The sequence below is a fragment of the Manacus vitellinus genome, unplaced genomic scaffold (genome assembly GCF_001715985.3).
Source record: "Manacus vitellinus isolate BGI_N305 unplaced genomic scaffold, ASM171598v3 scaffold_57_pilon, whole genome shotgun sequence".
Classification (NCBI taxonomy): Eukaryota; Metazoa; Chordata; class Aves; order Passeriformes; family Pipridae; genus Manacus; species Manacus vitellinus.
In genome coordinates, this window is record NW_021940666.1 from 1,317,874 (window position 1) to 1,336,849 (window position 18,976).

The window sequence follows — 18,976 nt, forward strand, 5'->3', positions numbered from 1 at the left end:
TCATATCTCGTTCGTAGGCTGACTTTGTCCTTAAATGAACAAATTAGAGGTGTGCCGGCAGTCACATTCAGGTGTTCCATGAGTGTGAGGTGTTACTTTGTGGTCTCCCAGAGCAGCATGCTTAGTCTTGGCTAGAAGCTGACAAAACAGAGCAATGACCTCTTCGCTGTGCGTGTTTGACAAATCTTCTTCCATTCAGCTCTTCTCAGCGATACTCTAAAATTCCATGTGGTGTCACGTTGCAAAACCAAAGCATGAGCAGTTGTGCAGCAGATTTCTGTTTTGAAACTGAATGTTTAATTTTATGAGAGGTGATGATAGATTTTAAACTGAGCAGGTTTAAAATTTGTAAAAAAAAAAAGTATTTGGTGTCGTCAGGCAGTTCTGACTATTGTTGCAATTTAGATATAGAAATAAATTAATAGGGACTACTGCAGTCTTTTTGTAGTAAAAAGAAAAAAGAAATCGTGGAGTTGAATGGGGGCATAAAAAAAGGAGGATCAGATTAAAATTCTGCTCTACCTAGTGGGGAATATAGTGCTGTTGTATTTAGCCTTTGTTTGCCCTTTTCATAAGCTTTTACTTCTTCCTAACCAATTGCCCCTTAGTATCCTTCTCAGTGTTTTATAATCCAGCAAATATCTTCTGAAGAGTGAGATCATATTGTATCTTGAAGTTTATGGAAATTCTGTGATCTCTTTATTAAGATTCCTTCACCTCTGTTCAGTTCAGAAAGTCTTCAGAGATATTGCTTTTTCACACTATTTTCTTGTGGTTTTTTGGTTTGTTCTTTTTTTTTTACCATCAGTAAATTTTTGATGCCCAGAAAGAGACACACTCTAAAAGATCAGCTATTCTGTTAGGATCAGCATTTCAATTGCTACAATGATAGCTTGATCCTGAAATGAGGATCTGTCCACAGTGAAGTTATTGGGATCTTCTGTAACAGCTGAACAACGTAAATGAACTAGTGAACAGATTTTCCTTAAAGTTGGCTTGCAGATGATTGTACAAGCATATCTGATGCTCTGAGAAGCATAAAAATAAAAGCATTCCCATTAGAGTAGCAGGTGGAGGGCTGTTAATCAACTGAGTGCCTTGTTAAGGAGATAATTGAAAAGTCTTCCTCGGCTAAGTGTTGTTCCAGAGCCCCTTGAAATCAGCAGGTGGCTTTGAGTTTGGTCTGGCCTGCAGTGTTTCAGTGAGACTGAAAAAGCAGAAACTGTCATGGGTATTTGTTTTAACAGGATCTCCCATCACTTAATCTCCAGGAAAGAGGGAGAATACACTAGTTAGGTGTTTTCTTTAGTGCTTTTTTTAAATTGGGAGATAAGAGACTTCCTGGCAGTGGGAGTTTACTGCTGATTCCATGACTCTATGTGCCATCGAAGAGGACAATGACTAAACAAGTGACAGGTTTGATACAAATCTATTTTATCTGGAAATAGTGCATGTGGACTTAGAGGCCTGGAATGGTTCTGGCTGCCTAGATTATCTTGCTCAGCCTCTGAGATGTTGCAGTTCATCAATCTTCCTCCTACTGCAGGATTTTGACTCTGCTTCTGCATGCATCCTTCAAGAGTGCTTTCCTGCCAAAGCCCCTGAGAAGATACTGTCTTAATCTTGGTGTGATCCTGGCTTATCTGCAGTAGGCCCTGAATTTTCATAATGCCATGGTTTTACTGCAGAGCTACTATGCATCAGCTGCACTGGCAATAGTCAACGAGGTGTTTATGTGACTATCAGGAGAACACCAAACTACACTGCAGTTTTTTCTTTAGCTAACCACATACATTTGTTAATTGCACAGAGAGGCTGGGTCCCCATATTGGTGCTATGCTAATTTTCACTGTATTTAAGTGACACCCCACAGCTCTTATGGGCCAGTGAACTTGCATGAAAAACATTTGCTTCAGCTGGAGAATTGTATTTGGTGGGAACTGAATGAGCAGCAGTGGTCAGGATGTAACTGGACTGGTTCTGCACTGACAGTGAGCCTGGAGATTGCTCACATGTAGTTTGTTTCTCTATAAAATATCATCTATGAAGTGAGTAATCCATATTTTCTGAAAGGAAAAATTCCAATTTTTAATGCTCTGCGTTTTCATTGCCTGTATGTGTTTTCTCATGTGACTTTCAAGAACAGAGACAGGGATGTCAGTTTTCTGCATGCTGGTTTTTTAGGGATGATTCAGTGAGCCCTGAATCCTCCCAGACACAAGCAGGCAAGAGAGGGAGTGTGTGCCAGTGGTTCCTATTCCCCAGCTGAGTGTAGTGTAATGCCATCTTGTGGAGCTGTGTTATATTAATCTAGATTAAAATGAGTAACATATTCTGTGGGTTTGGAGGGTGCTTTCCATTTTCCTCAGAGGGAGCCCTGCACATTTATCCTGTCATAATAAACAGAATACACCGCAGAGCTCTAAAGCTTTGTCAAGAGGGGTAAATAATTCATGGGTTCAGAAAAACACAAAGGTTAGCAGGCAGGTTGTGAGTGAGACAGTTTGATATTCTTGATCAACAGGTTAAGTATCTCTTTTCATACAACACAATACTTCTTGGTATTATAGCAAAGGAAAATTTTAAGGGAAGATACGAAGGAGAGCTAGAAAGTGCCTTTCTGGATGTGTCAGCTCTTAACTTGACAGGAAGTATAGGGATGCTTGTCTAAAAAATTAACAGGAAGATGATGGGATCTGTCACTATAGCTTGATTGGAGGCCTCTAAATACTTGATGAGAGGTGATGGGTAGGAGGGATCAGTCATAATGAGCCTTGAAAGTGCCTTATGGTTATTGCCATAGAGAAGGGATGGTCAGCTGAAGGTTGCAAAGAGCAATGATATAGTTGGATTGGCAAGCAAGGCCGATGATTTGTGCAGCAGCAATCTTCATAAATCTATTATGTATAGAAAGTGCAAAAAATTTTTACTTTTCCATGTATTTTACTATTTGATTTTAACGTAGTCACTGACAAATAAATATTCTCTATCTTTACATTTTCCTTTTGTCAAATGTGTCACTGTAGCACAATATCACATGGGGTATGATATGTTCTTTGGATGTTCTGCAGGTAAAACTTGTACAATGAGACACAGAAGATTGGAGAAGTAGTAGTTGTAGTACAGCTCAAACAGTAATGCTTAATTCTTCATTGGCTTTCTGTTGTTTTCTTAGCAAACCACAGCTGCATCCCTCACTTGAGTGAAAGCAGGTAAACAGGTAAATGTTGTTTCTGTGAGTATGAAATGCCCTCTTAGCAGAGGTGGTATGGTGTGCCTGGTATCTCTGTTGTTCAGTGTATTCTACCCTGCCACTAATTAGAAAAGAGCATCAAGTTCTCTGTGTTTATTTGATTTGGGGTTTTGGTTTGGTTTGGTTTGCTTTTTTTCCCCTGATCTGTATGTGCTTCAGCTATGCTCAGCTAGATTTGTCATATTTTAAAATACATTTAAGTAATTCAATGTTACATCTGGCAGTTCAAGGAGCTGAATTTCTGGTTTATATGTGGGAATTATCATACCTGGGAAACTTCAAATTTATACCTGTGCTTGGTGGTACACCAAAGATTCTTTGTAAGAGCTGACATTCTTCAGCTGAAAAAGAATGATGCTATTTGATTCATGTGATCAGTCACAACTGCTAAGACTGATAGGATTTCAAATATTGAGTCTTTACCACTGCCTTTGGAAATATATTGAAACAACCTGGGGTATAAAATCACCAGATAAATCAGTCTAGCTTGCTCGTTAGCAAGCTTCTGTGAGCTGAGCAAGTGATTATATCACTTTATTAATATCTTAGTTTTTTGTGTATTCCAGACACTTTTATAAGATTATTTTCTGAGTGCTGTATCTGTTATTTCAGAAAGTAATAATACTCCTAGAAAAAATCTATGGGAACAAAAAGGAAAACTCCCTCCACTCCAGAATCACATGAACTTTCAGTCTTTCTGTGTCCTTGATGGGTTAAAAACGATCAGTGGAAGATTGCTAAGGTAAGATCCCTACCCATTGAAATAAAAGGAAAGTAACTCCTTACTGCTGGGGTACATTTTAAAGTCAGAGTACTTTTGTATTATCATATTAAAGGAGAATCTTACCATCCCTACTTAGAGAGTAGCTGGCTCTGTTTCATCTCTTCTCAACTTCCTGGAAGGGACATGGCCCAGAGGTGTCCTTAAATTACTCTGCAGTTGGACAGATTTTAGGATGCTTAAAAAGATAATGGGAAGCCACTCATAAGTGAGTTTTGAACCTTGGTGCAAATGAGTAGTTTAGGTCACTTAAAGGATCACTCTCAAAGCTATTAGCAAGAGCAGATTTAATGTAAGTTTGCAAAAGTGAGGCTTAAAATTTGGTGCAAGGCTCACTTCATTACTTACTGTGTAGATAAGGCATATGAAAAGAAATCAGCTTGAAATCAGTTTAGAATGATTTACATGCAGACTGGGGGCACAAAAGGGGTAAGGATGCAAAAGGGTAAGAGAGACACACCCGTTGAGTTGCAGGGTTCACAGTGGACCTGTTGCTTTCTAATCTGATGGAGAAGAATCCAAACTTAACCCCTACTTGGTCAAGAGTTTATGGTTAAAGGATTTAGCAGCACTTAATCATTGACTAATTTAACATTTACAAAATGATTCAGCAGGATTTGTATAAACACAGCAGTAACTTAACTGGAGATCTGAGAAGGCAACATTATTCTACACTTGCTCTGCACACACACAGACACAAAGAGCTCTGTGCAAAGGTGTGCCTGTTAAACTGCCCTCGAGTTCAGTGAAGTATGCTGGTTGCCTTTGCAGTTCTCACTGGTCAGAGGGTTCAGCCTCAAGGAGTTTGGGGTATCAGCAAAGGCCATGTCAGCTTTCATTGATGGTCCTATGAGTATCCCATACTTGAGGGCTGGTGAACTCCAAGAGATGTCCCCTTCAGGGGGAGATGCTGGCACAGCCTGCTGTGGTCCAGGAACGCTCAAAGAGCCTCACTTAGGAACACTACTTATGAGTTGCAAGATGTTTGGCTTTAGTCATCTGTCAATCCCCATCTTGGCCATAATCCAAGGTGGTAATTGCTGCAGTTTTCCTCAGAAGTCCAGTTACAACAACATTGTTTCAGTCTGGCTGCGATTCAGGCAAATAATGTTCAAGGCTTCAAAGCCTTGTTCTGTTAGACAACAGATGTTCCTTAGGCAACAGAAACTCCTGAGAACAGACAGTGTTTCTGATAAGCTCAAGGGGAGCTTAATTACCTGGGGGCCATTAATTAAGGCTAAGGCCTTAACAAATATTCCTGAGATTGCTGAGCAGCCTGAAGAAAGGGGAGAGTGGAGGGATGCACCACCAAAAACCTGGGCTTAAGACCTTTGGTTTGGATGAACCCATTGCCACTCTTTATGCTAATGAGAACGTGTCCTTATGCTGAAAGGCTGGTTTGTGATTTAGAATTTGTCTTATAAAAAAAAATGATGCATTTAGGAAGGATTGTACAAGCTAGGTGGAATTTCAAAGCTGAACTTCAAGCAGCTGTTACACAGACTCATAGCTTATTCTGGTGAGCTACCTGAGGACACATTAGTATAATAAAGAGTAAATTAGATTTAGGAAACCTGACTTGTGGAGATTTTAATTTAGATAACTAGGGCTGTGTTCCTGAAAGTATTGCTCACAATGAATTACGATGTGATTTGTTTTGGAAACTCAAGTGTTCACCAGGAAAATCTGTCTGGCCTTGGTTTCCCAATGAATTTTACTTTAGTGCAGGTGCCACATAAAGGTCATTCTCATCCAGGCAAAGAAAAACATTACTGGAAATCAAAACACTGACCTCAATAAATACCAAAAGCTGGCCAAGTTGAAGTGGTGAAGGGGAAATTATCTTTTGTTCTACATTGAAATCAAACCTGTGATTTTCATTACTCATATGTTCATTTTTTCCTGTCACAATATCAATTTAATTTTTTTTCTGTGTGATTTTTGATCAAGCAGTAGTAAAATAGACTCAGTGTTGTGCTCAGCAGAGGTGGAAAGCCAGCTAAAGAAACATTTAAAAATACCAATGCTAAAGTCTTTATGGAATTTATTGCACCTTTTTCTTAGCTGGATGGACTTATATAACAGGTTTTTCCAAAGAGAACCAGAGTTCTAAGTTGTTCAGAAGATTTTTCTTCACTGCAGAATATGAGCATTTCATAGCTACGTGGTGCACTTTTGCTATATGTCCTTAAGCTAAGGACTTTTAAAAAAGACACATGTGTAGTTAATTCAAAGGCAGCATCGAAAACATCCACTGAGCATCTTAAGCAGAAGATGACTGATGATGCTTCTTGGTACCTAAACTCACTGCCATTTATCAGTTACTGAAAACTTGACTTTCAAGCTTATGTGTGGCATTATGTGTTCTCAAAAGTGAGCATGTGTCCATCTAGAATTGACTAGAATTGCTCTTCAAAGGACTTAATGTGAAGTAGATGGGAATTGTTAGCCATGTCATGATCAAAATTGTGAATGAGTGCCTCTTTCTGCTAGTTAGTCAACAGGAAATGTGATAAGGAAAGGAAGAGGAAAGCAACTGTTTTATTAAAATTGAATAGAAATGTAAAATATCCGAATAAGGTCAGTGGGTTTTTCATTTGTTTGTTTGTTGGGGTTTTGTGGGATTTTTTTGTTTGTTTGTGTTGTTGTTGTGTGGTTTGGTTTTTTGTTTTTGTTGTTGTTTTGTTTTGTTTGGTTGGTTTTTTGTTTGTTTGTTTGTTTTGTTTTTTATTATTATTTGTTTTGTTTTGTTTTGTTTTGTTTTGTTTTGTTTTTTCCTACTAAAAGTCTTAAAAAGAGTAACACAACCCAAAATCCTGAGCATCAGTTAAGGAAGTGAAAGGGCAGTGAGATTTGTCTGGGTGACAATCCTTGATACATTAAATGGATGCCAAAGAAGTCTATTCTTTTCTTGGAGTTTTGCTAAACAGTAGGGAAAATTTATACAGTGGGGTTCAAACTTCCTGAGACCTAGGTGGGATTGCCAGCTGGCCTAACGAGAGGGACTGTACACATCTCTGTGTTTAGTGCCCTTGTCTCTCTTGGGCTGTTGGATCCAGAATGTTGTATTTCTCCTTTAACAATGTCCATACCTGCTGAGTCAGAGATGCAGTAATTGTCACCAGAACCAGCCATTAAACTGCATAACAGTTGATAAGTAACGAAAAGTCTGTGTGAGGACATGGTCCATTTTTGTTTAATTCATCAAGTTTATGTTTCCTTTACCTGTGGTTTTCTTTTGGGAAGAAGCTTGTACTGTACATTGCTCTCCATATCTATAAGATATGAAATTTAAGACCAGTTTGAAATATCTGCTCCTGGAATAATGCTCTTTCAAGACCTCTTAGGCTTTCCCTAAGGAAAAGGAATCATGGCAAACCAGAATGCCATGGAGTGAATGCTTGACTAGAGAGAGTATTATGGGGTTAATTCCTGCTAGTAACATTCTTGATTTTGTGATTGGTTTCTTGCTACATTCTTTTGCAATGGTTGAGGGTCTTTTGCTCTGTCCTACAGTGATGCTACTTGACTTTTTTAACTCCAGTTAAAGAGATCTCCAGAGATCTCCAGTCTTCAGTGCTTTTAGTTTCTCTGTTTTCACTGACATAAAGTTAGATTTTCAAATGTTCAGCAGCACATTCATGTTCATGGTAATAAGTCCCAGTCACAATGTTTACTGCCTTATTGCTACTCACAGAACAGTTGGAATGTATTGGGAAAATAGATCCCATACTGTGTCCCCTCATTGACATGAGGAAGAAATGTGACTAAGGAGTCTCGCTTTTTAGTGTTGTGGGGTTGCATTAACCATCGCAAACACGAGTTGTCAACATCTACTTGGAAATAATTTACAGGTCGAAAAAGAACTAAATTGCATGAATTTCACATGAGGATTCAGCAGAGGCAAGCAGGAAACACTTTGTGTTGCACAGACATGTTCACTGAAAGAGTGTAATGTGTTTCAAGCAGGAGAATCCCATTACAACATAGATTTTCTCTGTGTGAAAGATCTGATTTCAGTGCTTTTTGCACAGCTGTTTGCATAATGTTTTTGGAACCATATCACATAATGAGGGTATATAGCGATGTCATGCCGAAACCAAAGGGATTTCCCAGTTCAGTTCCCTGTTTTCAAACCCTGGCAGGTCTACATTAGGCTCTTTCCATCTGTTAGTAGAGTTACAACTTGACACTCATCCCTTGTTCTTCCTTCTGTCATGGGCAATAAGCTTTTATTTTATTTTCAGATCAAGTACAAGGACACGTTTTTAATAAACTGGTGTGGTATAATAATATTATCAATTTTATAATGCTTCAAATTGTATTTTCATGTTGATTTGCTTGAGTGAGAAGTTGGGAGGCCCTGAAGTCTCCCTTATCAATTGCCATACTCTTGGGCAGGTCACTTTTCCCATTTGGAAGTCCATGGGGCTGTGTATATCAAAAGCAGGGTTGCTTTTTTTCTCTCATGAGATATCCTGAGTTATCAAGAATGAGATGCTTTTTTGTGCTGTCAATATTACCTATCTCGAGATGTGGGAAATTACCTGAAATAAGGTGGCAGAAATTAACATAAGAGGACATTAAAAGGAGATTTTCTAATTTGGGATCTGACACTATTCCAGTCTTCAAAGTGTTTGTGAATATTTAATAGAGCAGACATCTACTGTAAGGAGGTAGACTGGATTATTTAAGGGCATCATAAGCCCTTGAATATTTAACCTCTGGAGCACTGAAATTCACATTTGGGAGTTAGTTATCCTGATATGATGTTGTTCATTCCCAGGCTTGCTCTTGTGCAATTTTTTAAAATTTGTTTTATTATTAAAACAACATTGGTTGCAGTACAAGCAAAATGAAATGGATATTCTTCAGATGCTGCATCAGAATGCTCTGATACCACTAGCTATCCTAATCTTAAAATAAATATATAAGATATTATAGTGTTAAATAGGTGAAAATAAATTTTCTTAGGCTGGTCCTCATGAGAGGTCTTATATACTTATATAAGACCATTTGAGACAACATACTTTCCATTAATTAGAGTGCTTGTTCATAGAGCTGATGTTTGGGGCTTGTATTGGGGTGAAGACTGCTACAGCTTCATTATCTCTAATGAATTTATCAGCTGGATATTGGAATTTGACAAGGTAGTTTCTGCACTCCGCTTAGAGAAATGCTTAGTAAAATGGCAGTCCTCCCTGTGTTGTACATATTGAGTGACAATATTGAATAACCAGGTTATGCATAGACAGTCACTGATTTGGTTTTACATTGTCCCTGAACTAAGCATCACAGTATATAGTGGTTTTGAGATACAGACATAACAAGCCATGAACACATCTAGACACCTGTGAATCAGGATCTCCTTGTCTTAAGGCTCGACTGTGCAAACAGAGCCTGTGTGGTGAAGTTTGCATCTGTTCACACCCACGGTGTAAATCAGTCTCACATCTAAAGCATTAGCTCTTTTTTAGAATTCTCAGAAGATTAAGGTATTTCTCTAAAAGGAGAAATCATATAGGAAAGGACTGATACATTGCTTGGCAGAGCTGTCTTTGGTACACTTTGGAAGTGGGAGCAGAATTGATTTCCAGCTGTCTGTGTTATTTTTCAGTCACTGGGCTCACTGAAGTGCATACCCTAATTTTGTGTTACCTAACTGGTAATGATTCTAAATGCCTGTTTGAAATGCAAGTATTACCAAGGCATAGACCTGACTCATAACCCTTTGCCTCGCTGTGACATAAATTTCGTCAGTGTCTGAACCAAAAGTTTTCTTTCTAAATTTTTAATTTCTAATGAAGGTTTTTTTCTTCATTATCATATTATTTTGACTGGGAATTTCCACAGCATTCACAAAAGCATCAAGATACTTGCCAATACTGTATAATGAGAAAAGAAGATCATAAAAGCTAAGATAGTTTTTGAATTGAAACTTTAAATGTAAACACATGACAGAAGAGGAAAACTGGATTCCTTTAGTTGTTTAAAGATTTGTCTACAAGCCATTGGACAATTCTAGATTAGCTTTTATGTCTTGAATGTTGTCATTTTAAGAAAGATGAATTTTAGGGGATAGACTCATATCCTGACTGAAAAATATATATTTCATATATGTAACTACAGCTGAATGTAAGGCAAACATATTAGATTCATAATTTACCTTACTTTTTCACACAGAATAATGTCTATATATTATCTCTATATAATCTCTGTTTCACACAGAATAATACAACACAGGAAATATATCTGAACCGTTTCTCATGTTTTTTTCAGTGAATTAAGAGGTCTAATGGTTAATTACTGTGAAGCACAGCTAGTTAATTCTTTCTCTTCCCCGCCTACACATAATGAAACACTGACATTTGATTTCTTGAAAGTATGTCCTTTCTCTAACCCTGCTCCTGTCTCGTTTTCTCTATTTCCCAGAGGCTGCAGCCTTGTGAGCTGCTGTAATATCTATCAGTATAAGTCACGCTGAAAGACCAAGGCTCTCATAGCTGATGTTAATAACATAAATTGAAGAGAAACATGAGAGACACAGAAAAATTTTATAGATCCCGTTGGCTGAGCGGAGGGGAGCCACTAATCTCAAGGCTGCCATCTCCAAATGAATTTTTCGGATTAGCTGCTTAACTCTTTTTTTTTTTTTACAGTTTTTTTTTTGGTAATTTTGACTAAGGCGATAGTTGTATTTTTTTAAACGAAAATGAAGCGTGTGGCGAAACATGGCATAGTGGCAAAGCAAAACACTTACTGAGTTGAGAGGGTGAAAGGAGTGTGGCATATAAAACACCACGCTCAACTGTCTTTCCCCTTCCCATTCAAATAGCCCAAATTAAGGGCAGTCTCAAGTTGATACGTGCAAGCCAGGCTGCTGAAATTCCTGTTTCCCAGCATTTGTAATTAACTCCGTTTCAGGCTAGGTTTGTCTGAGGATTTGTGAGTGACTAATAAGTTCTTATACACCAGTTGGGTTAATATAGGGAGAGGACATATATAATTCTTGTTCATGGTAAAAAGTACCGTGAACCCAGTTATGCTGCAAAATTCAAAAGGCAAGTGTAAACCTGCTTTAAGCCAGGAGGAATTATTTACTTGGGCTGGGAATAATAGCTGAGCTTTGACAACAGCGGGGTGATGCTAATATGCTGATGCTTTTTTAATGGCTTCAAGGTGAGGAATGTCTGTTTCTTTGTCTGTCTGTAAAATCAGGGTGTGCTTTCCACCTGAAAATGCAGTGGGATTAAATGGTCATTTCAATTAGTAGGACTATGAATACTGCTGCTGCACGTCGTGTTCCCATCTTGATGTCTGGAGAGCTTCAAGTACAACTGGCACAGACACTCAGAAGATCAAGGTCAAACTGTCTGCATAACAAATGATAGAGAGTATTAATTTGCCCACAGATGTGGCAGCAAAGAAGAATAATCTCTGTGCAGTTTATCTATACATCTGGGATTTAAAAGACTTAATTATTTACAACAAAGTGAATCCTGCATCAAATGTCCCTCTCAGAGGTCTGTAATGGACAGTTCAACACTATGTATTGCCCCTGTGCTGTATGCCTTCACCAGGGGGTCATAAATTACAGTTTTCCAGGTTTGCTGCTTTCAGGCTTGTGCAAGAAAAAAGAGAGTTTTACTTAAATGGGAGTAAATAAATAGTTCTGTTTGGTTTACTTTTTACAACCTCTGAAGTTAGTTTCTGTAGGCTGGTGTCTAAGTCTGGCATATTGTAAGGTCTTTTTACAGACCCTAACATCAAAACCAGAATAAATATGCAGTTTTTGAAAAGTTCACTGTTGGTAGATAGTTCTGTTAAAGTTGAAAAGCGTTTTACCTATTGATTTCCATGGAAAGTGTTAGGCATGTGGTACATATTCTTGAAAATCTATTTCTGACTGTATTAGGAATGTTTCTAAAAGCTTACCCATCAATTTAGTGTTTAGAATAGCATGTCCTACTGAGACTTTCACCTTTTGATAGAGTTCCCATTTACTCATCATGACAAACCTAGACAGAGAGCATACAAATTACTTCTTAAATATTTTTCTTAAATAATAAGCAGATTTGGAACTCAGTCTACACTGATATTCATGACTTGCATGTACCTCCACTAGAACTTTGCAGAAACGCTGATGTAAAAGTAAGTTTAATTAAATTATTGGGCACTGAATGGAAATTGAACTTTAAAAAGATAAAGTCTCTCTTACAAGGTATCAAACATAGACTATGATACCTTCAACTCAGGGCAGCCTCCTCTAAGAATTTCTGAATTGCTGTCACTGAAAGTACCAAGAGTGAAATATTTGCCATCAGTCTGTTGAACAATAAGTAATTTTTGACATGATTTGGAGCAGATTTTACTTCAGAGTAGAATACCAAGTCTAACTTTATATAAAGAGAGGCATGTATTGAAAGCTGATGTTAACAGCAAGGCTTCATGCGGGACTGAGATGTTTCCTGAGCTTCATGTGTGATCACTTATGATTAGAAAAAGAAGCTAAATTCAATAATTTTTTTTGCTGCTCCCTATTGGACTTTTGAACAACAGATGCATGATATACCCATTTTTTTCAAAGCCCAGCTTTGTGAAAGAGGTTGAGGTAAACTGATGTTTAGGTAGTGGATAGAGGTTGAGAGGTATTCCCAAAGGCTGCAACTGGCTTGGCAAGGGCGAGTGCTTAAATGGAGGGCATCCTTTTCTTTGCTTCTTGGAGTCTCTAGGATTTGGTATTTACCTCACCATCAGTACCTGGTACGTGTAGGAAATATAAAGTGAGATTCTGGAAGTTTGTAGTGATGCATTATTAGGATTTTTTTGGTCAGCATTCTGATATTGACCTCAATAGACTTTTGACTGCATTAGTTATAGTTTTAGATTCGAGGTTCTGAATTGATTTGTTTGCAAAATGAAAATGAGTGCTGCATTTTTCTGATGGATAAAATGAGAGCTGTATGATTTTTGTTTTCACATGAAAGCTAATTTGTGACATATGTGGACACAGATCTGGACAGGTTCTAATCCCTAGAGTTTAAATAAAATGTTAATAATAATCTTTATTCTTATCCACAGTTCTCTTGTGTTACAGCTGTGTAATATTTCATCATCACGTTATTGGATCAGGCTAAAATATACTGGTCTTATTTGTTTTGATTTGGCCATATAATGTAAATATGGTTCAGGTGGGTGTTGCATGAAAAAAAAGTAAGAGGAGGGGAAGAAAACGTGATTTAAAGCATAGTAAAGTCAGGAGGTGGACTCTTGAGTCTTTTAATTGATTTATTAAGACACATAACGGAAGTGCAATAAAATTATTTTTATTATTCCAAAATACACAACAGACAATAGAGATCTATGCTGAAAACATTTTTCCATACTTTTTTACTACAAGCTATTCTGTTTTGCAATTTTAATTCAAAATTCTCTCATTTAGAGTGGAATAATTGCTGATATGAATAATATGCTTAGTTTTAACACAAGTCAACTCATGTTTAAACTGAGACCCAATTTGATTTACTTATTACTTTACCACTTTTAAAGCTTCACTAGACCAAAGAAAATGCATATAAATCTTATAAATACAATCAAAAGAGTTAATATCTTTTAGTAAAAAAGCTAAAAATGAAATAAGTTAAAATATCTGTCATAAGAGAGATTCAGAGTAACACACAGATTCCCTTTAAACAAGCATGTCTGTAAGGCTCTTAAAAGCAGACATGCCAGATTCCTGCCTCATTCCCTTGCCTCAATTCCAAACAGGTTCAATGTGTTCTTGATGGCCTGTAGTGGTCACTACTCCACAGACCTCACACCCTTCCTTCCTTCCTTCCCTCCTTCTCCAACCCCCTGACAGTTTATTTCAATGTCTAGTTATCTGTACCTTTCAGAAGATTTGCCAGTGACTACTCTGAATCTTTCCCTGGTTGTTCTGTTCTCTTTGAACATGGAGAACTGACTGTTCCTGTTCTGTGTAACAGTCTTCAAGCATCTAAAAAGTTCCACTAATATTTCCCCTCCCCCAAGTGTTACCTCCCATAACCAAACCAACCTCATTTATTTAAATCTTTCCCTCCCAAGGTGTTGTTTAGGCTTCTCTCCCTTCTTATTACTCCTCTGTGGGTTTTCTCCAGTCTTTCAATGCGCTGAAGTTCTCTGTTCAAAGCTGGAAATAACCACTCAGCCGAGGTGAGTTCAACGTGTCCCGTTGAACTGAGTGGTGGAGGTAGGTTGTGTCCTGAAGGCTCTACTCCTTACATTCCCACTTTTCTGCAGCACTGTGATGCTGTTGACTCTTGCTTCTCTTGTGCAACCTCCAAGCCTTCGGTGCCAAACTGCTGCTGAACCAGTCACTTTCCATTCTGTGTCTGTGTAGTCGATTCTTTCTGATGAAGAAGAGTGTATTTTCATTTTCCTGATGGGATTTCATTCCGTAGGCTTCAGACAAGATTCTCGATAATGTGAGGTAATGTTTTGCTCTGATTCAGTCAGTCTTCCAGCTTGCTTCCAGACCACCCCAACTTCGTATTGGCCTTGGCAAAATTGCTGCAGAGTTCTCTGAATTTCCATTCTCAGAAGGGACTACTGCCAGAAGGAACTGCTTTCAAGGCACATCATCACACCATGTTTGCACTACTGGGGTCAGGTGCCTCTAGATTCATCCCTAAATAATTTGTGAGACTGCTGTGTTAAATAATGCTAAAGAATTCTCATTATTACGTTCTGTACTCAGGTGAAAATAGAGAGCTGATGATTATTTTTTCAAGTCAGCCAGGTATGAACTGCAGTGCCTCTTACTTGTGCTGTTGTGGCACTGAGGCTGAGCTAACAAGCCTTACTGAGAAAGTACAAGAATTCAAGTGGTATTCAACATTTGAACATAGATTTTGGCTCTTAAATAAACATGCTGTTATTATTTATATAGCATAATAACTATATGAACTATTTTGCAAAATAAACCAGTCAGGATCTCAGCTGAGAGAAGTTTACAAATCCAACAAATAGAAAGTAAAGGCACAGACATTGGTTGGAATAAAACCAGAGCAGCAAAGCTTTTTAAAGTTAGTACATTCTGAGGAGAGATGGAAAGCAGGGAGTAATAAAGACTTGAAACTTGGGAACTTTTTGAAAGCATAGAATAGCACAGAATAATCTAAGTGAACCAAGCAGTGATAATACAGGAATATAAATAAAGAAGTTGTGAGGAAGAGGAGGCAAGGGCAGAAGAAATTAGAAGCAGCATTCTGTAGATGTATGAAAATGATTTTAAGGCAACTGATGGGATAAGTAGGGAAGGCCCCAGGAAGAATTTAGGTAGTAGCTTTCCATTTTGGCCTTAAAAATCTTTGTTTAAATCTTGGCATTCTAAATAGCCTCGCCTTTTATCTTCCACTTAAGCCTGATCAGTACCTTTATTTAGAAGGGAACATTTAAGGCCAAACTGCCACCTCAAGCACCCTTCACTGGTTACTTCCACTCTGACTGAAGGAGCAGTAGGATGGCCCCAGTCCCCTGACGGTGCAGTCGGTGGTGTCAGTGTCACAGGTCTCACAGTGACATTCTGTAGCTACTGGGTATGAATAGAAAGATTCAGGATGGTCTCCACAGCCAGGGATCTTCACTGTTTCGTACACAACCTCCTTGAAGGTGCATGTTTGCTGAACGGATGATACTGGTGGATATTTGTACACTGGATCCTGAAATTACAAGAAGGAAATAACCGTTTTGAAATTTGCTATGGGGTAGAATTCTGAATTTGTATAAAACAGGAAAATCCCACAGAGGTCAAAAGCGTTTGGATCTGACTCTCCTAATTTCGCTTAGATCCTTAAATTTTGCCTTTCAGGACTGATGTGGCAAATCTGTGTCATACCGTCTCCAGACAATCTTTCAGGTCAATTGCTTGGCTCTTCTTCAAATTATTTGAAAAAGTAGGAGTCTACATAGTGTCTGCTTGCAACCACAAATGGAACACAAGGCAGAGATCCCCACTGCCATACTTTTAACTCTAATTATACAATATAAACATAATGTGAGCAGCCAGTTAAAGAACTGAGTTTTACTCATGTCTTTTCACCCTCCCCCTTCCTCAGATTGACTGTGTTTCTACTTTCCTGTTACTCAAGCTGTTCTTTCACAAGGCTCATCCTGCCAATGTGTTCACTATGGACTGGAAAAATGGGTTGTTCATACATCACTTGGAATATTTAATTCTGGTGCCTGAAATTAAAATTAGGAGCCTCACCCTTGTGAAGCAGTATCCAGAGCACCACGTGGCGTTCACTGTAATGCAGAATTCACATTCTTCTCTTTCCACTGCTATGGTAATATTGGTGAGCTGGCAGCCATTGCAACAAATTGCTTTCCAGCAAAGTAACAGCACGTAACAATTAACTGTCTTCATCCTGTGTATAAAGCAAAAAAATATATGTGTACCAGAGACACACGTATAGTTTTTTCAACAGGAAATGTTTATTGAAACAGGGTAGTAGTAGTTCTATAACAGCAAGCTTTTGGAAACATCAGTGAAAACAGAGATATCAAATAGGTCTATCCTATTTATGTTTATTGTTAAAAGAGTTTGATTTCCCTAAGAACCGAAATGGAATGTCAGCAATCTTTGCAGATTAATAATAGCAGAATACCATACCGGTTTCATTGAAATATTTTTATCTAAGTTTCTGTACAGAGAATGTGCCCTGTCTTTAGGAGAAAGAAAAAGAAGCAAGGGAGAGAAAGCACAAAGGATAATATATTTTTCAGTAGCAATTAATTACATAAAGTGTTTGTAATTTGAAAAAAGATTTCTAGATCAGGATCTGATGAAAACTTACCTGTGTTCTGCTTGCCTTCCTGGTAGTAATAGCTGTAGTGAGAAGAAAGCCCTATGCTTCCCTTTTATACTGAATTGTGTGTAATTTATACCTCGAGGATTTGCAGTGTATTAATGCAGCGGGCATTAATTTGGGACCTGGTGAAAGCGGATTAGTGTTCAGCCAGACAGTGAGATTAAGCCTTGTTAAGGGGAAAAAAGAAAAGCCAAACACACTCAGGAAGTGGTGGTGAAGGTTACTGTCACAGTGTCTCTCTAGAAGTTTCACTGGATTTGATTCAGTGGCATTTAGAAATGGCTGAGCCATTCCACAGTTTGAAAAAAAGGTTGAAAAGCCTGCTTTTGGAAAAGTTCAAGTATTTTAACTGTGTTCTGTGTCAGCCTTCAAACTGGAGTTTGGGGTACAAAGCTGGTCCTCTGGTGGTGGAAGACCCTTCATAGTTGGAGATGTTGTTACAGTGTTTCTTGCCTAATGAACACGTTCTTGGGGTTTTCAGAGTATCAATCTTAATTGCTTTTCTCTGAGTTAGGTCTTACCCACTGAGCTGCGTATGTACTTTCTTTATTGATCTGTGGCTCAAGAAAGCTAGTACTATGAATTTTGTTAAGCCATGAAGAATTACAATTTTCCTTGCTGTTCCTAAAAGCACTGTGGTTTTTCTATCTCAGTATGTACAGGGCTGGTTCCTCTCTGCTATATGGTCACATTTTTTAACTTGTGCAAGGGACGTCTGTATGGAGGAAAGGGTCAATAGGGATGTCATAATGAGGCTCCAGATTCTGTGTTTTTATGTCAGTGATCTCAGATGAAATATTATCATGTTACAGGGAAAATGCTAATATTTTTAACTGACAGCCATGACAACTCAATTTGAATGTATTCCCTAGTTTCCCATGATAATAAAAGATTCTGTGGATAGTGTACCCCTGCTCACTGCCCTTTTCTGCACTCACAGGTCAGTGATGTGTGCCTCTTCACCAGAATAATGACAGAGAAAGAACTTGGTTGAGTTTCACGTATCACTTCTGGGGAAAATGACTCACAGCAGCACCGTATTTACTATCACCTGCCCAGAACAGCCGGTCTTGCTTTGTTTTGACTGTTCTAGTATGGTCAGTCTGACTTTCACAGAAATCCATCCACAGAAGAAAACTAGACAAGGACATATAGCTAAAAGCATTTTATCTTGAAAAGAAATTCTCACTGGCCTATTAGTTTCCAGCAGATGGGATACTTTTCTAAGTGGCTTTTACAAATGAGGCCTTTAAGTGTGTCATACCTTCCTGTGGTCCTGCAGACTGGCCATCTGTTCCAGCTTCCATGAAGTCTGCAATGCCTTCATTTGTTAATGAATTTCATATCACACCAAAGTTAGAAAGTGAGCTTCAAATTTTCCCTGGACATCTCCTGTAATAATGACTTTGTTTGAAGGAGAAGACAGCTCAGTTAAATGTATAAAGAAGACAAGAAATCAGACATTTTCCTCTGTGCTAATATAAACTCTGTGATTGTTTGATAGTGGTCTTTTGTGTCAGTTGGTGTCAACACAGTCTATCTTCTCAGAGAAGATTCTCAGTTGCTGTAAATCACTAATTCCAGAAATGCCAGACAAAAGCTGATTACAATTTGTTATAACCCTAGTGAGGATCTGGTCTTTTCTAAGTAATTTATACTGGTTCTAAGTAATTTATGCAAATTAAATTAAACTAAATAAATGCAATTTGCAAAGGACAATACAGAAAATATCTAATGTCTCAGTTGCTGTGATCTGTTTCATGACTTGAAGAAGTCATACACATCCACTAAAAGCACAGTTTCACAAGCAGAGAGTGCAAGTTCAGTCTGTACCATGCTGTTTCTTCCCTCCCCTAGTTCCTTGTTTTGGCTGACTCAACCTCCTCACTTGTGGAAACACAAATTAGGGAAATCATTCTGTTAAAAGTAAAAAACCAAACCCAATCCAGCTGTCTTTGACACCACTGTTGTTAATCCATATCAGTTTGTTCCACAGTGGGAGGAACAGCTGTAGCAGTGTAAGTGATGGGGTTGACTGGGGAGTGTGAGTGAAGGTTAAGGTTAACAGAAAATGCTTTACACATGTTC

At 38.2% G+C, this 18,976-nt stretch overlaps 1 protein-coding gene across 1 annotated transcript; it reads right to left on the bottom strand.

Moving 5' to 3' along the window:
* Positions 1-15,499: 15,499 nt before the first annotated feature.
* Positions 15,500-16,443, bottom strand: FSHB (follicle stimulating hormone subunit beta). The gene is made up of 2 exons (XM_008931464.2): positions 16,285-16,443; positions 15,500-15,736 (listed from the first exon to the last, which is right to left on the bottom strand). The coding sequence occupies exons 1-2, from the start codon at positions 16,441-16,443 to the stop codon at positions 15,500-15,502; spliced, it is 396 nt and encodes a 131-aa protein (XP_008929712.2).
* Positions 16,444-18,976: the final 2,533 nt, after the last annotated feature.